The sequence below is a fragment of the Calidris pugnax genome, unplaced genomic scaffold (genome assembly GCF_001431845.1).
Source record: "Calidris pugnax isolate Ruff unplaced genomic scaffold, ASM143184v1 scaffold41, whole genome shotgun sequence".
NCBI classification, from domain to species: domain Eukaryota; kingdom Metazoa; phylum Chordata; class Aves; order Charadriiformes; family Scolopacidae; genus Calidris; species Calidris pugnax.
Window position 1 is genome coordinate 15,294,640 of NW_015094509.1, and position 25,070 is coordinate 15,319,709.

The following is a 25,070-nucleotide window of genomic DNA, read 5'->3' on the forward strand; positions in this document are numbered from 1 at the left end:
TTGCAAAATGAGGCTGTGCTGTTTCTTTTACATTACAAACAATTTATCTCCTTCCAAAAATTGCAGATAGACGTTTTAGATGGGATGAATCATGCCATGGGAATACGTATCTCTCTTTGTTGATAATAGCAAGCACCTGAATGGCTTAGACTAGATATCTAACTTCATAGTTAGGTACGTAACTAAATCAAGAGGAAATACATCCCATCAAAGGGTTAAATTACACGTATACACACCTGTATGCTTTGTATGCAAGACTAAAACATATGCACATAAATCAGCAATGCTTAAGGGCGGCTCTTTAAGACAAGATACATACACAGATTTAGAGTATCCCCACTTTGATTTTACAGATTAAAACACAAATTATGTCACTGCATCTGACTCCAAAGCTCCAGATCTTACACTTATGGATGAAAATTTTCTTTTCCATTAAGCATTTACTGTGCAGAAGATAGACTTCTAAGTTTTCTTATGTTTCTGGCTCACCATCTGTACATCCTTTTCTCGCTAAAATGCACCCAATACAATGAGCCAGACACTACTTATTTTTATTGCATTATGTAGCTATGCAATCTTCTTATTTTAAAAAAGAAATGAACAATGCCTATATAAATGCATTGTACATTTCAAACAGTTTATATATATATATATATTTAATGAAAATAATAGTGGAAAATAAATTCAGTCAGTCAGTCAGTGCACACTGAATGCACATTGAGAATATACAATTTCCACTGTGGTGGGTGGGTGTATTATTTGTTTCTAGCAAAATGTACACAACCTACATGTTTTTCTGGCTCTAGAGAACCTGACTCCATTCTTATCCCTCTTCAGTATTCTTCATTAACTCTTAAAATTAACTTGTCAAAGAGTCGAATGAAAAGACATATACCTGCCACAGTTGAGGCCACTCAGACAAATTTCAAATCAAAACAATATTCTGGCAATGAGTTAAATTAACATAAAGCAGCATTTACAACAACAATGTTCCAAATATTTCCTTTCCACACTGGTAATAATACATCATAAAAAAAAAAAAAAAGACAAAAAAAGAAAGAATACTTCACCAATTTTGTGTCTGATTGCATATTAGCTTAATTAGGCTTATTGTCTCTGCAATGAAAACCACTTGTGTCTGCCCGGCACTTTTTGCACAACAATATCTCAGTTCTGGCCAGAGTTTCTAAATTCTTATCCCAGATAATACTGTTGTTTATGTACTTTTGAATGAAGATTAGTTAGCTGACTAGAGAAAATTACAGAAAAGAACTTCCATACACTTTTTAATGCTGAGTTTTAAGGTTTTACTAAACGTCATTCTAGTATTTTTGGATGCCAGTACAAGATACTTTGAAAATCTTGCATTAACAGAATAGTGTTAAAAAGACAAATGACAACAGAACAATGGAGTTGAAAGAATGCCAAGAAAAAAGGGAAAAGGACATGAAAATTTTGTCGTGTTTGTTTTACTCATACGCCAAATACTTCTTCCTATTGTTAATAATAAATATTTGTATGTACATCCTCAGTATTGCATGATGTTCACTCTATACTGCAGAAAGCTGAGAAAATAAATCAGAAAACTGAAGTACCATACTGCTAAACTAACTAGTTGTCATGCTTAACTAAATTGAGTTTCATTAAATTTCGGGATGAAGTGATTCATCTTTTTAAAATATTTTTTATTTTTATATGAAGTGTCCTGTAATACAGTCAGCTTTTCTGTCTCTATGCCAAATTCTTTTAAATGCATGTGCAAAAAGACCATTTTGTCTTAAAAAAAAATGTTTATGATTACATGGAAAAAATAAATCTTTTTCAAAATGTACAAGTAAGTAGAGGGCACTTTTCTTGGAAGTCATGTGTTTTTGAAGTCATTCTCTTTTTGGGCAGGAATGGTGGGCTGGCTTTTCATAAAACACAGGGTACAAGCTGGATCATTGTACCTTGCTCCAGAAATTAGTGTCTTGAACCTTCATACAGTTGGACATACAAGTATTTGGAGCAGTCTTTGTCATTTCACTCCATTTTGCTGACAAGTAATCATTCCTCAGACAGTGCAGCCCCACTGACTTTGAAGTGGTTACTTGTATGAAAACAGGCTAGGAAACAGAATAAGATTCCTGCCTATTGTAACTTTTTTGATATTTCAGATCATCCTCTACCTCCCGTTCAGGAAAGTATTTCTTAATTTAATAATTGCTTAGTTTGTGGTTGAAAACATTAAAGCTAGATATTGAGCCAGACATTTCCATCCATTTTAATTTAGGGTGGAGAATTAAATCCTCCGCATGTGAAAAACGTCAGTCCATACATGTCTGCCACATTTCTTAAATAAAAGTAAGATGTACAGCAGTGTTGATGGATTCATGTTATTAAAAGCAAATGTTTCATTTTAATGCAGCTAAATATGATCATAAATACAATTTGTTTTTTATTGCCTCAGATGTGAGGTCATTTGGGACATTCCTCTACTCATAATCTGTCCTCGCCTATCTTTTTTTCTTTCCAACTCTAAACTGAGTTTGAAATCAAATCAAACAGTACTGAAATAACTCTAGTGTGACACAGCTTTTAAGCTGTCTAACAATTCTAGCAGCAGTGAGCTGCCTAGCAGAAAACACATGTTGACAATATTGTTTGCTCAATCTGTCTCTTCACGAGCAGAATAAAAGTTATACGTGTGTACCTTCCAGTATTTGCAAAAAAATTACTCTTTCATGATTTAATAATAATAATAAATTCCCTACTATTTGTCTCTATTTGTTTCTTCTCTCTGTTGATTATTTTAAATAATTCAGGGCTATCTCGTAACACAGAAATTCAAGAAGAGACACAAGGAAAAGCTGAAAATGCCATAACTGCATGAGAGAAAGGTGTCTGTGAATACAAGCCAGTTATTCAGGAATTGAAGGGAGTAGTGGATTTTAACTCCCCCATTTATAGTAAGCAAACTGCATCTACCTTCATTGTCAAAATTCTAAGAAATCTTATTCCAAAATGTAATGCTTATCAATAAAATGCTTGTCGTTTTTGAAATATTGTATCTTGCTGTATTCGTAAAGCAAATGTACAGTCTCCATGGGAACTAGATATTTTCCAATTATATACATGTTTTTTAGCTTCTTTGTAGGAAAAAAAAAGAGTTCTGATTTAAATTTCATATTTTTTGATGACCACTGAAAATCGATACTGAATTTTCTGACAGCATAGCTCATAAACCACACTTACATAGCTTACTGTGTGTATTCAATCTTTCTTTTTGCTCTAGCAGAAAGGAAGGACAATGGCTGAAGCAAGCTGATATAAAATTTATTTTACTGTTAATAATATTAATTTAAATAGGAGTATAGATGATGCCATTATGTAGAGCAGGGCATACAAAGTAATTCATCAGGAAAAAAAATAAAATCTTAAACATGTGCATTTTAATTGTAACTAGTGCTGAATTTCAGTGTTGGACAATTAACGATCATTACACTATTTTGAAGTATCAGTAGGAGAGTGTCAGAGAAGATGAGTCTTCCATGTTTACAAAAGATTTTGCCTGTGGCATACTGTGTGCTTTTGTGAATCATTTATCTTCTAGCTTAAACCTGTCATGGTATGAAATATTGCAACTGTGATTCTGCATGACAGAATAATGAAACATTGAGAAAAAGTCCACACTGCAATGACTTTTCCACAGAATTTTGGACTTGAGAACCTGAAAAGCTGCACATGAAATAGCTTTCTTTTCACTCCATCAAAAACTACTCCAGGCCAATGAGTCCCCTTCTACACACTGAATATGATAACCCATGTTTTGTGTTTTTTCCTATATTGGCTTGGTTTTACCTTTTTTTTTTTGAAACTGTGCTCTATTGTAAGATCTCATATACTGTGTTGGATGCCAAAATAGTTCCTGAGGAGGTTCCATTCACCTAATATTTGAATGCTGTATTTCATACTAAAAGTTGGAGCCTAGGGAATATTATGGAAGACAAGTTTTTGCTGTTTTCTTTAGAAAATTACTTTAAACTTATGTCAGCAGCCTTGCTGAACTACCCCTTCATTCTACAAAAACCTTGTTTCAACTCTTTGTTGTTGTGAATAATCTCTGACAAATGCACTTGTCATGATGCACATTAGCAAGTGAATTCAAGATGCAATCTAGTGTCTTCATCCACAAAGGCCAGCATTTTTGGGGGACTGTCTTGTCATTAAATGTTCCCTACACAATCCATATTAAGCACTGCAAGAGAAGACTCTTTTCTTAATGCAATGTCTTCTTATCAGGAGCCAAATATTAGAGTTAAAGGTAAGAATTTACTAAACCTGATCATAAAAAGCTCAGCATTAAAAAATTATGACTATCCTCAGCAACTGTATTTTAATATACTGTGATGAGATAGAGGTGAAAGCTATGAGACAAAACACATTCATTACACAAGTCTTTAAAAATTCAAACTGAGACAAATAATCATCTTGAGTCTAGAAAATAGGTTAAATTGCATGTCAGAGTTACTTTGAAATTCTTAATGGTTGTTACTGGAATAATTTCAGTAACAATAGATTAAAGAAAGAGCATGGGTGAGAAAAAAACCCATACTAGTAACTTACAAAAAAAAATATACACCATTGTATAATTCAAACAATTTATATTTTAAAATAAGAGCTTTTGGGTGCAAGGAATTCCCCTCCCTATTACTGTAGGAGTATCATGAGGTAAAAAAAAAAAGAAAGAAAACAAAACCAGCTAAAATGGGAATACTTGCTTTGGCCTATTTGACGTGTTGTGTCATGTCATCCTCATTTTTGAATGGCTACTGCCAGTTGTGTTTTATACCTTTCTCTTTCAACACACTTCCATGATATATTTTACAGATACCTGAGGTAATTGTTAAAATATGCTGTTTAAGCACAAAAAAAAAGCAGTAAAGGTCTATCCTAAAGTAGGACAGTCAAAAAGCTTGAGAGAAATAACAAATACCCTATCATAATCATATCTCCAAGACATCACTGATGGCAGGATTAATCATATCTAAACTGTGATTTTCCTTCATCATATCAGCATTTTTCCTTTTTTTATAAGCACTGTAAAAGGGTAAAACAGAAGTTCTTAATACTGCTCTTAACATGCTTAGTGTGTAAAGAAAATGACTATTTGTCAAATTATTCCAAGTAGCTATGCAGAACAATGGGATTTCTCCCCATCTCCATGTCTTTTTTGGGGAATTTTGTCTTTATTTCCAGAAATCACAAAATTATATTTCCGTCCAGATTTTCAAAAATATGAGGTACAGACCATTAACATTTTATATCCTTTGTTGTGGTAATTTTAATTATTTACATGTTGACATCTATGTCATAAACTAAGAAGTATCAGATTTGATGGAAATGGGACGACATCCTCTTTCCAGTTTATTTAACACAAATCAGCTAGGTCAAAAGCATGTGTTGTAACAACTAGAAATAAGTCAAGAACTGTGCCAATGTTTTTAATTTTTCCTGAATATTCTAGAGGAGTAAGTGGTGATTCCCATGGCTTAGGAGATAATACTTTTAAAAAACTATTTATTTTGTATTAGTGTCTGTACCTCTATGCTATACATTAAAACAAATTAATTGGATATTAAGGGAGGCAGTCATCATGAGAATGGCAGATGGATACACAGCAGTTCAAGTGTTGTCTTTAATTTGGATAAAATGTTTGCAGAATCAACATGAAGCAAGATTAATAATTACTCATCCCGATCCCCAGGCACCTGTTATTTGACAAACTGAAACGTGAGCAGTGGGTCATAATAAAGTCCTACTTATCCAAGCACAAATTTGAGGCAGAGATATTTAAACAATAAATGATATTCAGTATGTGGCACACCGCTTACTAATGAGTCAAAGTGAACAACAAACTATCAGCTGTCATCATAGGTATTGTTCAATAATCAAGTGGGATAAAATAATTTGTAAGTCCGGCAAGATAAAACTGTGCTGTAAAGGCCCTGTCTTTGTGTGGGACATCAGACATCTTTAAAAGATTCATCTAGTCATCAAAAAAAAATGTTAGGAGTGAAGTTTTGGTGGAGGATCTGGGAACCTACAAAAACCAGGCAGTCACATGCTGCTCTAATTTCATTACTCAGGAAAGCCTATGCCATTGCCTCATGCTGCAGAGAAGCCAAGGATTGTGAGAGCAATATTACCATACATTTAAGACAAAAGTTGCTTCCTCTGCTTACATGGATTTACTGGAGCTACGCTACACTTTTTACAGCCTTGGCACACGATCTTGGGTGAAAAGAAACCTTACTCTTGGGTGAAAAGATACCTCACGTACCTCTAATATATTTGGCTAGCATCACAGCAATATTCCAAGTTTCATGTTGTCACAGTGAGACAAAAATAAGCAAACAATGGTAATATCAAAAGATAATGGCAAATATAAGTATTTTGAGAAAATAGCGCATGATAAAACTGATAAAAAGTAGAAACAGAAATATCAGTTTAAAACAATTTTTTTCACGTTACTATGAAATTAGTATAAAAGCAATCCTAAAAATCATCCAGAATTGTTGAAAGTATCCAAGCAACAAAAAGATACAAATGAGACCATATCTACTTACCAAATTCCTTGGGAACAGTAATAGAGTAAACACAGTTGTGACCAACACTGTAATTCTTGGGGTAGTTTGGTGATAATACGGTGCCTTCAGAGCCTGTTGAGCGGCTTCCACAGGGCGCTAGAAAGTGAAGATAATCAGTTTTGAATGACATAATATCAGGAAAAAAACCCAACCAAACAATTTAAAGTGATTTGTTGTATGTTGGTATATGCTATTACAGTAAATTTTATTACACTTCTACACTGCATTAAATCTGTACATCCTGTAAAGTACTGAGTATGCACAACTTTCTCATATATCAAAAGAGAATTGATGGTACTCTGCAGTTTTCCAGATCAATTATTGTTTTTCTTTACCATTTATCAACCATCTTAATAAAATAATGATGTGCTTTATACACCGTATGCTATTATTCACAGCCTACAAAACTATTATTCATTTGTATGATGCTTTATACTCTAATAAAGGCATAGATTATGCAACTCCTCTACACACTAGTAAATTCTTACTCGTGCCAATAGACTCATACATCAAAATAATGCAGAGAACTACTCAAATAAGGAAGTTGAGATTCCTTGACTGAACATGATGTACCACTTTCTATATATAATGTTATAAGCAACTGTGATATAAATAAGTTGTGAAGAAACACTTTTTTCTGTCACATACATGGCATGTTTATTCTACCATTAACAGCTATAATACTTGATAAAATGGCAGATAAATAACAATGCTATTTACTACAACATGTGTTTTTCTAGCGTTAACAATAGAAGTTTACGTTTGGCATTATTCCAACCTTCCAGCAAGAAACAGTGCTTTTTATTATTTTTCTCCATCAAATGTTCAGGTGCATTTATATGAAACAGTCATGTGTTACTGTTTCCTATGTCTATTACTTGCTTCTCATACACATTTTATAATTTATTTGTTTAATCTGTTGTTGAGATTATGGCATCTGTTTAGAGTATTTATTCTAACCATTTTGGACTGTAAAACATTTTTTAATGCATTTAATTTTAAGGTATCTATTTAACAATTTTGTTTTCCTCCGTTGAGCTATGACTTTCTAAAATAAGTACTACTCAATATTTCATTTGCTAAAGACAAAAAAAAAAAATCTGGTTTCTGCAATATGCTCTCAAAATACTAATGTCTTCTGAATTATATTAAATAAGAAAAAGGTTTCTTACTATTATTTTAGAAGTTTTTATTTCATTATTTGTCATACTAAACACAAGCTATGTATGAATGCATATACAAATCATGTGTTTTAAGAGTACTTTTAGTTAATTCACACCAGATGTATGGTAGAGTATACCATGAAAAGAATGCATCTTTTAATGCTAGCAACTTAAGGCTCCATTGCTTTGAGCATGGATTTCTTTAATTGACATTAACATGGGTTCCTTTCAGCACGGTGTAACTGCAGAGTTTGACAAACTGTGTACCTGAAATGGGAGCAGATGGCACCTATTGCTCCAGTCTGCATCTACAATTTGTTAAATGATTTAATGGGCTGGTGTGAAAGTCATGGTATTTGAAATAGGTCAACAGAAGGATCTTGACTTTTGTTTGTGCCTGTGTGTGTGTGTGTGCATGTGGTAGATGTAGCACTTATACTAGGGATTAGCCAATCGGTCAGGCCCTTGAGCAGGAGGCAGCCAGGGAACGCTCAGTACAGCCCCACTGCCAGGCCCTCATCCTGAGATATGGAGTAAGCACTGAGACCATCATACACATATGGGATATGGGATATTGTTCTCTGTGGGTAATGGAATAATCTCAGCATCTCCCCTCGATGGACCATCATGGGAAATATTAGAAATTCGTGCTTTCTTTTGAAAATGTATTTAGATAATAGAATTACTGATACTTTTGCCAAGAGGCAATAGAGTCTTGGCTGAGCCTCACATCCAGGGACTTATTTGCCTTGAGTTATTTGAAAAACACAAACAAGAAACTCTTCAATAGCTGAACGTGGTAAATATTTTTCATGAAAACAGATCTGCTTACCAGCTTGTAAGCACTCGAGATTTTCTATTCCAGATTTTGGGTAAAAGAAAAGAGAATATGGACAAATATAAGCAACAAAAGCACTAAAACTAGAAAATTTGCCAAAAAGCTTATTACTTCTCCCTAACCCTATTTTCTTCTTTACTGTTTGCAAGTTGAGTAAATGAGTTACTGCAACAAAGACCAACACCACTGTCCCACTCCAACAGTCATATCATAATATACTTCCCTAATCAGCAGATGTACAAATTCAGGGTAAAAGTATGATTCACTGAAGTCAATGCCATTGACACAAATAGGTACAGAACGTCACCCTTAATTTTTAATAAAACTTGAAGTAATAGCACACAATAGCAATACTTAACATTAAGTTAACAGGTATATATTTAGTACTCACAATATAGTGGACCATTACTTACAAAGTCCAGACTTTTTATACCCCTATTCTTTTATATTCCTACAAGTTCTGCATTTAAGCAAATTATTTGTGATTTTACAAAACTGGTAGTATGCTTAAAAGAGAACATACAAAAAACTCCAACAGTTTATTGAAATAAACAGACTTTTTTTTTCTTATAAATTCATTTAACTTAACATGCATAATTTTTCAAACAAATAAAAATTATATGTACTGCAAGTTTCATTAGGTTTTATTCACATCAGTGCAATATCTTACACTACAAATTATTGATATTAATAGTTGTATATCTAAAATCAATAGTGACTTTTCAGTTAATATCCTATCACTAGGACATTTTTTTCAAAGCTAGGAAAACAGAGAAACCAATTATGTTTGTCTCATACACAAGAATTTTAGAAAGCTAGTAGACTTTCAAAGTGTTCTTGATTCTCTGAGGTAAAATTATCACTACTTATGTGTATGTCTACACAAACTATTTTCCAATGTCTGAAAGGTAGTATTATCACAAGTAGTATAAAAATGATCACACAAAATAATTTCATTGACAAGTGCACATAGATTTCTAAAACTTATTAAATCCAGCAATTTTTGCAAATTAATAATACAAAATACAATTTAGCACCTTCAAAAACATCAGCGTTCTCATTAATACTGAAGCCTGATTAAAACAAGTTCAATGTCTCTAAAGGTATAATGCCATTTTCTTTTTATAATTGATATTAATTAAAATGTTTATATGACCTATTGCCTGAAACATCTAAATGTTTTGTCCACTCTTTGAATCCCATGAAAGCAACATACATCTGCATGGATTATCTAGTGGGCACATATCTGGTCACGTCAGAGGACACAAGGCACAGTACAAAGCTAGAAGACACATTTCCAGCAGGACTCCTTTTGCCAGTCCAGCAGGACTGCCTGCAACCAGTGCTACAATGTGGTCAGTACACATTGGACTTGGTGATGAACTCTTTGTCACTCTGACACATGTAAAGTTTAATTTGCAGCACCATCATACTTGCATTGAGTATTTCATAGAAAATTTTTTTCACTTGGTATTCACATTGTGGACTTTTTCACTCTGACCTTTCTGAGTTTACCTTTTCCCTAATGGTCCCTCTCATCTTTTTCCACCTGCAGCTATAATGACTCTTTATCCTCACAAGAATTCACATTCCTGGGTCTCAAAAACAAATGGTATAAAGGAAAGTTGAATCAAGATGTAAGCACACAGTTGACCTTTGCAATCTGAGAAAATGTTTAATCATTAGATGGTAAATCATTTAGTTCTTTTAGTAGCAAAACTGTCCTCCAAGACCTTTCTGAATGTATCAGGAAGGAGGAAGAGGTTTATTTGATATTCTAGTAAACCCATAGAGTTCACAGACTGTATTTCCTTCATTACCTTTTGGGAAATGCTTGCTCTAAAATGCTAGAACATTGAGGAAGAGGAGATTCTACCCTGGCCATCACTAGACACTATTCAGAAATCAAAGATGGATCTAGGGTCATGAAACCACAGCTACAATAAATTTTAAAAATTAATTTGATACAAAAATAAAACATGTTTTTGCATCTGGAAAATATCTAGTATCGAGTTGTTTGGTTGGATATAATAATTCCACTACCACAATGCTACCCATTGACTTTCACTTATGCTTATTTCAGCTAGGTAGGTCTCACTGCCTTTGAATCAGTTTTACAGTGCCATGATTTATTTCATTTACTAATAACTACAAACTACAAAGTTAAAAACTGAAAGGTTGTGAAAATCAACATGTCTAATTATTATTCTGTGCACTTAAAGACCTACAGTAAAAATTCTAACAGACCTATCACCCCTGGACATGTAAACTGTATTTAACACACAAAAAACCCCGACAAGTGCTAAGCATCATTTCCCTAGGAATGAAAAAAATCCTGCAGAATAAAACCAACTAAACAACAAAAAAAGTTCAAAAGGTAAATGATATTGCCAAAGTAATTCTCCCATAGTATTACAGTATTTTTAATAATGTTTGCTTAGACTCTGAAATACTGTATCACTTTCTGTATTTATTTCAGTTTTAGTTTATTCTCCAACAGAAAAATACTATTAGTATCCTTTCCTTGTGCAGGATAAGCAATGGAACACTAATAGGAGAGAAAGACACTTGATTGTGGTAAGAATGTGATAAGAACCAGTGTGTTGATGCATTGCCCACTGTTTCCTTGAAACATTATTAAGCATTAATGGCCAAAAAATCCTTTTTTGTGTGTGCTGAATTTTCTGTGATGGTATCTTGTCTTGTTAAACAGCACTCCCTGCAGCCCTTAAAAAACCCTATTATAACAACAACTAAGTATCACCCACTCTGTAGCTTAAATTGGTAAGCTTTTTTATCTGGAAGATTATCCATCTTGATCATTACTATTCATGCACTTTTTCAAAGAACTAAATCCTACCTCTTCATGGCAATGCATTAGTAAATAGAGAATACAATATAAAATGCATTACCACCAGCAGTGGCACCTTTTCTAACATTTCAGCATACACAAGTCATAAAAGAAATGTAGACGATCACCACAGAGCAGCAAATTGACACAGCAGAACCACAGATCCCTGTAACTACACCAAACTACTGCTATAAAGTAACATTTTCTGTAGCTCCAGCAAATCATCAGAGTTAAAAGCCCCTGCCACGTGCTTATTCCTCATATGTTTCTCATGATGCCTTTGCAGTTTAACTAAAAAAAAGAACTCACAAGGAAAAACTTCAGTAAAATAACTGAAGAATGGAATACATAAGTATAAGAATTGATTTCAGATCTCATCTTTTGAAGAAATGAATATTTTTGTTATGATCTGTTTCTTTCTGCAGCTTGAAGCTTTTAATTCTTAGTACTGCTTTCAGATTACCTACTTTCTGGCTCCTATAGATAAGATCTAACAGAATTTAACTGTAATTGCAAATTTAAGTGCATATTGCACCATCCATTTTTAAGCAGCATTTCTCAGTGGAATCAATGGAGAATACTGCTTAAAAATGAATGGCACAATATGGCTTTATGCCATGCAGATAAATTTGATTATACAGCTAAAAATACAATAAAAAATGAAGAATAACAGTGTAAAAACTCTGCGCAAGGAGGAAAAATATGCCTTGAAGATCTGCTAATGGGATACAGACTTTTTATTTAATGGGCCACTGTTTCAAAACCCAGACTAGGATAGAATAATCGTTACAGATATCTAATATTTAGTGGGTCTAAATAATTAGGTTAAAAAAAATTATTTGGGGACATGAAGTATGTTTCAAGAATTTAGTATATTAAATCATTGATTCCTCTTTTTTCTAGTCTGATATAATACAATGTCATTCTACTTATCCTTTTTAATCCAAATGACATCTTATAGTTGTGAAGACAAATTTCTTCTGAACTTCCAAATTACAGATACTTCTATTGTGGACATCAGTCTGCAAAAGTTAATGTGATGAAGCATATACAATTCGTTCAACAATATAGTGAATATAGAAAAGACAATCTGATACAGAAACAGATAAATTCAGTTGCTATCTGGGAATACAGAAATGCAACAGAAATTAAAGGAGACCAAGAAATACAAAAAGAGAGGGAGTGCACCATCATACAGTAAGAAAGCAGTACCAAATAAAACAGTAACGTAAAGAATATGGAAGCTTTCCATGTTGCCGCCTCTTCAGTCTTCACAACACAATTTAATTATGGCAATCGAAACTGATTTTAAAAATGAAAGAGAAGCTCAGGCTGATACACATTAATAGTGTTTGAAAGCAGTTAGTTAAAACAGAGACCAGAGGAGCTGGTGAAATCCCTTCAGGAATTTAGAAAGTTATCAAACTAGGGCCTGAATCATTAACAGAAAATGGAGAAATGATTAAATTATATAAAAAAACAACCAACCAAGAAAAACAAAACAAAACACAGAAATTCTAAGTAGCAACATAAAAAAATAATTTGCAATGTAGAAATCCAAAATCCAAAGCAATTGGCTAGATAGTGCAAAAAAACTTCACAGAACAAATACTGAGTGTGAGTTTCAATACAACATCACTGTAGACAAAGCCAAGCTTTCATGTATTACACAGAGAAGGTAACATTTCTGCGCCATTCAAGCCTCAGAACGAATTTCACATCAAGTTTTTGGCATTTAAAAAAAAAAAAAAGGTAAAGGGGAATAAAGAAAAGGTTTTATTTCGATCTAGCAGGAAAATTTGAAATAATTGGTTTTGTTTAGTCTCCAAAAGTGAGATCACAGATCTGACTAATCACTTTTTGAAGATGTGGTAGATTGAGATAAAGACCAGAGAAATTAATGTTTTTCATAATCCATAACTGAAAGGACAAGAAATAACTGCCAACAATTTTAGTAAAATCAATTCAATTTAGATATTCTCATAACTACTTTTGGGAAGTTATTGAATTTTTCAGTGTTTCCTGGAAAAGCAAGGCATATAAATATCTGTCATAATGCGTTAATTATAGCCAAGCAGACAAGAGACTGTACTTCACCTTTTTATAATTGCTTATGTAATTATATAACTCCACATTCCATTTTCTTGGTGCTGGCAACGCTAAAACCCCAGACTGAACTGTTATAGTGTGATGGGCTGTTTATTTTTTCTAGAAGAGGAAGGATAGTATTTCATGTTGCAAGGTAAAAATCATAAAGGGAAAAAAAAAAAGGTTATGAATGAAGAATCACAAAAAAGGGAGGACTGCCAAAAGGTAATTCTTCCAGAATTAAAAAACTATCATAAACTTGAAATATAAAAAATTTTGAAGTGTTCAGAAAGACGTATAAGCAAGAAAATACACCTTATAAGGAGAGAACCAAGGAACTCGGAATCTGTGTAGTGTAGCAGAGAAAGATAATTTGACACATTTTAAGGAAAATAAGGAGGATTTTTCTTTCAATAAACAGAAGTAAAAGAACATTTAGGAGAAGCTTAAGCTAATTTTCAGCTTATGCTTTTGTTGCAATTTTATGAATAAAGTATATTTAAATATGTAACATGCAGTTAATCATACAAATTATTTCTATGTAGATTTATTTAACATAAATAAACATCAGCTTTTACCTCTAAAACCTAAAAAACCAACAAATCTAAAGAAGTTTGTGTCTTCAGTTTCACTCCTTGAAATCCTTAAAACAAAACTAAATGTGTTTCCGAAGCAAATTTTGAGAAGCAGATTTCCTACAGTTCAATATGAGACAAGCTTCTACATTCAGGGAAAAAAGAACAAAGGAGAATTCCCTTTTTCCTTATGAACTGTGGTGCACACAATTTAAAGTTTTCTTAGGTACTAAAATCATGTTGCTTAAAATTAGTTTATAAATTTACTCATTGCAGCTAAGTGTATAGAAAGTCTGAAATGAATTTTCTGATATGAACTCAGATGTGGCTTCCACAGCTGAAAAACAATCACTAATACACAGCTGTCTAGTCATCTAGACAAATCAAAGGGCGGCTGTCAAAAGGACGGGGGCAGACTCTTTGCAGTGGTGCCCAACAACAGGACACAGGGCAACGGGCACAAACTGGAATACAGGAAATTCCACCTCAACATGAGGATAAACTTTTTTACTTGGAGGGTGACAGAGCATTGGAACAGGCTGCTCAGAGAGATTTTGGAGTGTCCTTCTCTGGAGATATTCCAAACCCACCTGGGTGCATTTCTGTCCAACCTGTTCGAGCTGAACCTGCTTTGGCAGGGAGGTCAGACTAGATAATTCTGTTAAAGCCCAGTATTGAACTGATACACAAAACCCAAGTATCCCCTGTCTGAAGAAGAGGAATCGTAGCAGCTATTTTTGGCTAAGATTTTTAATAGTCTTTGAATTCTGTTATTCAAGGAAGGTCTTAATCCCTATGGATAATGGCTGGACTCGATGATCCCGAGGGTCTCTTCCAGCCTAGATAATTCTGTGATTCTGTGATAACATAAGACAAAAACAAAGCAAGGTTGCTGATATTTGTGCGTCTGGAAGACCTTCACAGGTTGTTCTCTTGTATCACTGGATTCTCCAGTGATCAGCAACCCAGAGAACCTTATTTGTGCATTTCAAATCACTGAGTTGAAGAAGGTACAAGGTACAGATTTATTTCTCAGTATCAGAAAGATAAATGTAGGGCATTTTGATTCAGCTGTTTAGAAGTATTTTGATTGCATTTCTCAGCATTTAAAGACTTTTTTGTTTCCTTGTAATAAAGATTATATTTTAAAATTTCAATTTTATTTTTCTTCAAACTCTGAGCTCCAAGAAACAAACTCTTCTGTATCTGAAGATAAGAGGCAAACACTACTTTCATGTTGTATTTATTTGTTCTAGTATTAATACTGACTTATCAGAATGTGTCTAATGGGCTAGGATGCTCTTTGAAGGGAAAAAAAAATTCTTTAAATATAATGCTGCTAGAATTTTACTAATCTGCAAAGGACTAGTCAATTATTTCAAAGTAATTTACCTGACTACTGAAAGCTAATTATCTATCATCACATGCCTGCGATTAGGGTTATTTTTTGTATGAGCATTTATTCTGCACTTACAAAAGTGAAATTGATGCACATTTTACTCTCTAGTCACACAGTATTGCAGATCAATCTTTGTGCATTTGACCATAGACTTGATCACACAGTATAATTTTGGGATATGTGTGAAATTTGGAAATTTGTAAGCTTAATTTTATGTGAAGTTGTATTGGATGGCACAATTTCCAACACAAATATGTATGCGATATTTGTCATAAAGTAGTAACCCTCCTTTATTGTAGTTTCTTTTTTTTCTTTTTTTTTTTTTTTTTTTTTTTTTTTTTTTTTTTTTTTTTTTTTTTTTTTTTTTTTTTTTTTTTTTTTGTAAATAACAGAAAACCCACCATCACACCAACAACTTTCAATTGTATTGTATTACCTGTCCTTTAAAAATTAACCTTTCTCCATGGAAGTCTGTTACAGGCTTTTTAAAATTCAGTTATACAGTATTAACTGTTGTTAATTTCATTCATATGCTTGCTGAGCTCTCAGCTTTCCCATTGAGTTCCACATTCCTCTTCAAAAGTTATATTGATTTTTCTTCAACATGTTTAACCATGCATCTCCTAGTTCTGTTCTTTTTTATAATCACTGCCAACTTTCTAAATGTGGAAAATGGCTGATTGCTCATCATGGAAGATTTTTTACATGTTCATCACCTTCCGCTACTTTGATAGAAAGGCTAACATAACCTTAAAGTCAAGATTTGAACTTCAAACACTTCATATCTAGGCTCTTTCAGAACTCCACAGAAATGATTGTCTCATCCTAGCAACTCACTATGATTCTGTTTATTGATGTTCTTTAACATCTCTACTATAACTGTTTCCATTTTGACACAGTTCCTTAGAGCCAAGTGATGGTTCTGATGCCTGACTTCTCTGGTTACCTCAGTAACGTAACGCAGTGTAACAGAGCACACTTAGCACAGCAAAGCATAACAACACAACACATAACAGAAAACATAACCATTTACTTAGATTTTCTGCAATGGTATTGTCCTTGGATATATTTTTGGCCTTGAAACTCTGTTGACACTTTAGTAAGCTTCCTACTTTCTTGGTTTTGAAAAAGTGTATTAGTGGTTAGATTAAGTTCACATGTTCTGAAATTGTTTTTAAAGACCCTATTGGCCACACGTTCCACTACCCTCATTTGAACATGATTTCCTTTTCCTGGAATATATATTTTAATTTCTAGATACCTTGACTCTGTTGTTTCACCACCTCTTTTAGTGATCCTTTTAGATTTTACTTCTGATTGATGAGACTCTAAAACGGTATTTCTACATGATTTCCAGGTCACCAGTAAATACTAACCTTTTGCTGTCATCTTCAAATTCGTTTCAGTAAACTTTCTCAGTTTGATATAGCTCCCAATACAAAGTCAAAAATTACTTCTAGTTTTTTCTCTTCTCTTCCTCCCAGGGTGTCCAATTTGAGTGCATTGTGGACACTTTGGATACATTCTGAGCACATTATTGTCACATTTAGTCTCATTGAGAAAATCTGCTCTGCTTTAGGCCAGCTGTTTCTCTATTCCTTTGATACTTTTATTTTAATGTAGAAATAAAAAGATGTTAATCAAGTCACTAATATTTGAACTGGGGATGATTAAAACATCACTGTAATGTTCTCTGACCTTCAGTTACTTATATGTGCTCTCAACTGTAACTCTAATTATAGCTTAATGTCTGAATATATCTTTTGTTAAAAATTCACCCATGAAACAAATCAGTGTATTTCTTGGCATGCTACATAAGAAAAACTTTAAACTACCAACTTAGTCAGTAACTAAGGATTAAAACAATAGAAAAATATAAAATGAAGTACAATACAACAGATAAGGAAATGTAATCTTTTAAATGTGTAACAACAAAACATCTTCTGTGAGTTAAAGAACACAAATGTGGGTTAGATGAAGTTGTGAGTCATTATATTTCCTCCTGTTAGCACTCAGCTGCACTTCAGGATATAAAAAAGAAATATGCAGTAAAAAGGTTCCAGTGAATACCTCAAAACTAGAATTAAAGTTTTCTCGGGGAAGACACTGCTCCTTCAAGGAAATGTGAGATCAGCAAAAAGCTGTTATGTACCCTCATTAGGAGTGAAACATCAAGAAACATCAGATCAGATCGATTAACTTCTCTATGTGGCCCAGTCAAGACTGAAAAGAAAACTGAATTCTATTTTAAAACAATGCAGTCTCTTAACTGCAGGTTTTTCTTTTCCACAGAATCCTGCCCTGGTTTCCACTGTGATAGTCAATGTGAAGATGACAAAACTTGTGCAAAGAATGAAACATGAGTCTTATAGAGGTAACCACCAACAAACCCCACCTAAGAAATCTGCCAGGTGAGTGGGTTACTGACGTCTTATTAGACAAGAGCGAGGGCCTTCAGCCTGCTGCCTGAGGTGAGGTTAGAAACATGCATATTTTTTAGGTATAGCCAGTACAGATGACTGGACTAGTTTCTTTAATTCCAGTTATTAATTACTCGACTTAATCAGTGATCACTGACTGATACTACCTAATCCTATCCTACTTCAGTGTCTTGCAGTCTTTGGAAAATAACTATTTGCTTATCTGTGTGAATAAACGGTAGGGATTATTTTTTTTTCCCTTTTAAGAACAGAATATCCTGCAATCATCTTCTCTGTTCTAAGAAATCTTCAAAGAAAAATATATATCTATGATGTTAACACTTAATACAGAAACAAGTATATATTTACCTAAACTAGTGCTAAAAGCTGTTTTTCTCTCCACCTCAAAATACATGATGGAATAATTTTTCTTTTTTTTTTTCTTTTAGGAATAATAATGTTTTTCAATCTTCTACTGAAAAATTTACATATTCAAAGCAAATTAAAAAATGGCAGTGTTTAATATTCTAAATAATAAAAAAACCTCACAAACTTTATTCTGCATTTTCATGTGGCTTCCATATGCTATTATTTCCAAATAAATTAAAAACCTGTTTGCCCATTAATTTACATATTTTATCATTTATGTGCTATTCTCAATAATACTAAAGTTCCCTGTTACGTTTTCCTTGCCCAGTTATGATGTTTAGTCAAACTAACAGTTGCACCTCAGCAGTTATATATAAAACTATGGTCTGGATATACACGCTTGATTTCAGATACATTTTATCTAGTAAAGAATATAAAAAATTAGGGCAAAAAAAATATCAAAGTTTACATAACTTAAAGTATTTCTCCTTCTATCATTTCCTTCATTAAACTATACTTCTGAAAAATGGCAGCAGATTTAGTTCAACAGAAGATGAAGTACCTGGTTTTATGGTGCACTCTATTCAACTAATCCCTGATACCTTGAAAATTAGGATTCTCTGGCATCTAATTTTAATAAGATTGTTGTAATTAACTACTATTCTTCATTTCTTATGCTTTGTTTACCATTATTTACCATTATAATTATTGAAATGTATATAAAATTGTATTATATTTATATTTATTATTTACCATTACATTAGTACTTCTTAAAAGAAAGTTTGGAATCATTACACACAGAATTTATTATGCAATGGATACTGCAAAATCATATTATGAATTCCAAATGTACACGTAAAAGGTCAGATATTCAAGTAATGCTTGGTGTGAGTATACGTATGTCTGTATTTATTTCTAGTTCTATTCTAGACTTTCTAGAGTTATTAGCTTTCATAGTTCATTCCAGTAACATTGTCAAACTTTCTCTGACATGAAGAGAAGAACAGCTTTAAGAAAAGCTGAGATTTTAACTTAATCACATTTCCAAAAACTGTGGGGTTTTTGGCAAAACGCCAGCTATCTGGATATCCATAGAATCATAGAATCTTTTGGGTTGGAAGTGGACATCTTCCACTAGATCAGGTTTCTCAGAGCCCCATGCAACCTGACCTTGAATTTTTCCAGGGATGGAGCATCTACCACCTCTCTGGGCAACTTTCACTACCCTCATTGTAAAAGATGCCTTCCTTATACCCAGTCTAATTTTTCCCTCTTTTAGTTTAAAGCCATTACTCCTTGTCCTCTCAAAAAGACTCTTGGGGTTTTTTTGGTTTTGTTTTATTGACTACTTGTTTTACAGATTTTATTTATAAATATTTAAGGGAACTATTGAGTAGTTTTAAAAGAAAAACATCAACCTTGTCTTCTTGTTTTATGGCATAAATATCATTAAGTCGACTTCTTTACCTACTCAAAAATGTTGTGCAAGCATGGTGGTGTATGATAAACGTGCACAATATAAGAAAAATAACAGTTATAGCTGCTATACCTATGAATACTCATTTAGGAAAGGTTTCTGAAGTAGGCAGTGAAGAAATCTAACCAGAAGGACTGTTCTATACCAAAAATCCAAAAGCAAGTTTACACACCCTTGGCAATTAATGAATCTCACTAATACCACGTAAATAGTCATAATTCAAATGTAAAATTATTGGGGATAAATTTTAAATGAGAGAGTCAAGAGAAGGTTAAATAGACAAATACAATTGCAGCATCACTTATGTCAACTCTTCCATGTGTTTTACTTCCTTAATACTTTTCCTACCTCAATGGAATGCTGACTAAGGCGGGTCTTTGCACTCCAATACACAGTAACTCTCTCAAAGCCTTCATTCCACTCTTGTGGAATACCCTAAGTACCAACCACTTAAACTCATGTCATCCTCAGAGTTTCTGGCCGAGGCCTTTTCCTGACATGAGAAAGTAGGACTTCCTCATTTCTCACTAACATTGGACTTGTGAGAATTAACTTCAGATTCTGTAAGAGTTCTTCTTTAGTGATTATAAGCCACCCTGGCTTTGTATCCTCACTGTCTCTCTGCTTCCCTTCTACTATCTCATTCAATCCTCTGTTACCTCCAAAGCATGAAGACAATGTGTTCACTGCAGACTTAACTCTTGCCACAGAGATGCTATTTTAAAGCAAATTAATCCATTGACGAACAAGCCTTTTGCAGAGAACTGCAAAAGCACATATTACCTTGGCAAGTTAATTAATGAAATATTTGAAAAGGATTTAAATAACAACAACAACAAAAAAATAATGACCAAAATACACCTACTACTATCCATCCACAGCACCCCTCTAATAACATCTGATCCTGATTTCAGTTACATTTTAGAAATTAATTAAGTTTTTTCTGTCTATTAAAAAAACCAAGCAGTTTTGTCTGGTTTGTTTGGTTGCATTTGTAATAAAGATGAAAACTTTAAATACGATGGATCAGATAGAAATTAATGAATGTTAGGTTTCTAAAAACTCTTTTGTGCTTATTAAATACTTTTTTTTAATTGCTTGTCTGTGACAGTTGAGGATTCAGGAATATAATAAAGCATTTTACATTAGTACTCAAAAAACACAGAATGGGACAAAAAACGTAATAAAAGTTCCATCTGCTTTGATGAAAACCTTTACATCCAAAATACTACAAACACAAAAAAAGCCTTGATTCTTACATGTATAAAATAGACCATCACATTCCAGTTCTGATTGTTCTTTTAAGATACTTGAGTATTTTTAATTGTATATTAGTTTACCGAGAAATTCAGCCTTGTCTTTTTCTATCTTAAATTAAAAAACAAACAAACAAAAAAGTATTTTAGCCTAATGTGCCTTAGTCTTCTGTCTTCTTCTAGACATATATGTTTGCTTATGACAAGAACAATCTCAATTCCTTATAATATCATCAGTAATGGTGAAAATGTTCTTTTTCTTTATATTTTCTTGAAATTTGTAATAGGACTCAGTCCTATTACATGATTTATTATGTAAATAGTTGGTTAACTAAAGTAATGGTTTCAAAAGACCCACCAGCATGCAATAACCACGCTAGAATCTTAGCTTCACAATGTGAAAAGTGCATCAAAATGTGACTTATAAAGCCTCTGATTAAGTAATCAATATTGGTTGATTGATGAAAAATCTGTCAACATTTAATGTATTACAAAATAAAAATAGTAAGATTAAGCTTTTCTGCGCAGTCTTCCATCCCTAAAGTTTTCAGATAGACACCTGATCTGAGCTACCTCAAACAGCTGTGACAATAAGTGTGCAAGTCCATGGGACCTGATAAGATGCCCCCATGGGTCCTGAGGGAACTGGTGGACAAAGTTGCTAATCCACTATCCATCATATTTGAGAAGTTGTGGCAGTCCAGTGATGTTCCCACTGACTGCAAAAAGGGGAAACATAACCCCCATTTTTAAAAAGGAAAAAAAGAAAGACCTGGGGAACTACAGAATAGTTGCACCTGGCAAGATCATGGAGAAGATCCTTCTGGAAATGATGCTAAGGCACATGGAAAAGAAGAGGTAATCAGTGACAGCCAACATGGCTTCACTAAGGGCAAATCGTGTCTCAACAATTTGGTGGCCTTCTAAAATGTTGGTGGATAAGAGAAGAGCAAGTAAATTCATCTACCTGGACTTGTGCAAGGTATTTGACCCTGCCCTGCATGACATCCTTGTCTCTAAATTAGAGAGACACAAGTTTGATGGATGGACCACTCAGTGGATAAGGAATTATCTGGATGATCACACTCAAAAAAGTTGTGCTCAACATCTCGACGTCCAAGTGGAAATGAGTGATGAGTGGAGTTCCTCAGGGATCTGTATTTGGACTACTACTGTTTAACATCTTTGTTGGACATGGACAATGGGATTGAGTGCACCCTCAGCAAGTTTGCTGAAGAATGTTTCTATTTTAAACATAATAGTATGGAATTTCTCAGTGAGAAATCCCAGGGCTTTTTTGGTTTTCTTTAAAAAAAAAGATAAACAGTACATATGAATAATTTGAGTACTGATGTTTTGTTTTGCTACCAACAAAAAATCATCATAGTGAGTTCATGACAATATTTAAGACTGTTAGATATTTCAGATGGACATATTTTAAAGCCTGGATTCAAATATTTCTAATGATTGAACAAAAGACTATAATGAAATGTAGCAATATTTTTAGTGACCAACAAATGATTTTTTCTGGTAGGAACAAGGTTTTTACACTCAGTCATAAATGTGATTTCCCACTACAGAACTTTTTGTTATTCTGTAAACATTCGTTGTTTGCTACCAAAAATTAACTATAGTTGGTGAAGCTAAGAGAAATCATTAATCATCATCTCTGCCACAGGAATATTACATCTGCATATGTTAATTACATCTTGTTCTTAGCATCCACCATGAAATGCCAAATAGCTTAGCATATTAGTCTGGATAATCTTTGTATGTGTTCATAAAAGAATAAAGTCAATGATTTGGTTCGCTTCCCACACTTATTAGAGAGGCTCAAGGTCATTTTAAATAATGATTTCAACCAAATGGAAGTCATGCCTAGTGCACATTGGACTATGCCATTAAAAATATTTGGTGCATATAAGCGAAAGTGCAAAAACATCAGCTTTAAGCAGTGAACAGATTTTTGGAAAACTAGTCCTCTATGATTCTGAAAGCCTCTGCTCAGCTGTTACTTAACTCCAAAATCACCAGTTATTGATTTTCAGGATCTGTAGACACTAGTTAGTATTTTCTAGTTTTGCACATTCACAAGAAAGCAAGTTTTGACAGACCGAGCAATTCATCAGTTAGTTTGTGCTGAAGCCCGACCAGACACAGAACATCAGGGTTCCTCAATTTCCTTGGGGGCTCGGTGTACCAGACATTTTCAGAGAATGCTTAAAACCATCCCAAACAGTTGCCCTTCCAATATAATAGAGCTCTGGCCTCCATTTTCTTTTTAATTCTGAATGAAGAATGTATTTTGGCCCACATTTTATTTAAAAGGTTAGACTTCAGAACAAGTCAAACCCGTAACTCCTTTGTGTATGTGGTCCATTCAAACTCATCTACCATCTCTCAGGAGTACGTCTTCAGTTAAGTTACTCAGAATAGCTATAGAGATGGTACTCTATGGTCTGTTGAGATTCCACTATTTGGTGAAAATATCCATATTAATTGCAACAAGAAGAATTTTTACTAAATAGGGTCTGACTTTCGACCTTGTAGCAATTTCACCCTGATGTTATTCACACTATTTATCTAAGCATTTTCTTCATGGAAATCATCAGAAATTACTGACAGAAATTCCCTCAGAAGAGAAAAAGCTTTTCTATGTTCTTTGAATTACACTCTTTACAAGACCAATTCCATAAATGTAAATGCATTTGTAAATGTAAAGCATGTCCCTTGAGCCCAGAGAGCCATCTGGAGTGTTGAAAGTTCTCCCTTCCTCTCTCCTGGCCTACTTAGGTCCAAACATGAGCAAATTGAGAATACTCATGAGTAATATTTATCTTTTCTGTATTCTCACATGCCTCACTCCTCCTACAAAGCTATATGGCTAAATACGGCTCACAGGAATTTAACAGAACAACCTGGATTCTAACTTGATAAGAAACAATTAAAAGTTTAGAGAGAATGAAAGGTAACTTTTTAAAAAACTTTTTTTTTATTTCATACCTAAAATATTAGATCAAAATATTACAGGTATAAAGGAGGTTGAGGTTTCCTCTTTCATTTTTCTTAAAAATAAACTATTTTAAAAATAAAATGAAAATCAAATATATTTACTGAAGTGTATTGTATACCACATTTCATTATAACACTCTCAGTTTTAATAGAGTTTCAGAAATACAACTGGCAGAATGGAGGAATCCCATTTTTCTACCAAACAAATTGTTTACATAGGTGAGACTGGTGGTCAGAGGTCAAAATTCAGCTCTCACTTGTGGCATTATTTATCCAATGTTATTAAAAACTTGAAACAATATTTATCCTAAGTTATTAAATATGTTATTTTTAGTAAAGATTGTCACTGAAAAGAGCTTTGTTTTAAAAGATAAATCTATTAAAATCACTTATTCTAATTTTGTATTTGTTTCTTCCCTATGACAAAGCCAGAATAATAACAACAGCAACTATAATAAATGAAAAACTGCTCTTACCATGACAACTGGGCAGGGCTCTGTTCCATCCAGGTCTTCCATCATCTCCCATGATACATGTTAGCGTAGAATATCCTTGAAGAACATAACCTGCATCGCAGTAATATGTGACAGTTGACCCTAGTTTATAATCCATTCCAAGTCTTGTTCCATTCATTATATTTCCAGGATCGAAGCAAGACTCACGAAGCTTTGCTACAGAGGAAAAAATGCAGATATAATTCTGGATATAATAAAAAACATTGAAATATTTTCTGGATTTCTCTCTCAAATGTTCTCTCTCCTTCTTTTTAAAGACTGTACAGCTTACTATGTAAGCACCAAAACCATGTCTCCTGTATTTTTCCTAGATAACTCCTGCAGAGTTCCATTATGAGAACTATTTTTCCAGAGTTCACTGTGACCAGTGATGTAGTTACATACATGGATGAAGGTAGGGCTATGGGGACTGTTCAAGTAGACAAGACACATCCTAGTTTTGAAATCCGTCGTCTGAAAACCGGTAAATTGGGGAAAG

General features: G+C 33.5%; 1 protein-coding gene across 1 annotated transcript in view; it reads right to left on the reverse strand.

The window, feature by feature from the left end:
• Positions 1 to 25,070, reverse strand: part of CSMD3 (CUB and Sushi multiple domains 3) — a 600,957-nt gene that overhangs the window by 135,707 nt on the left and 440,180 nt on the right. The window contains exons 31-32 of the mRNA XM_014965576.1: positions 24,554 to 24,748; positions 6,609 to 6,725 (exon numbers count right to left, since the gene is read on the reverse strand). Coding sequence (XP_014821062.1) covers positions 6,609 to 6,725; positions 24,554 to 24,748 — 312 coding nt within the window. The remainder of the gene's footprint in view (positions 1 to 6,608; positions 6,726 to 24,553; positions 24,749 to 25,070) is intronic.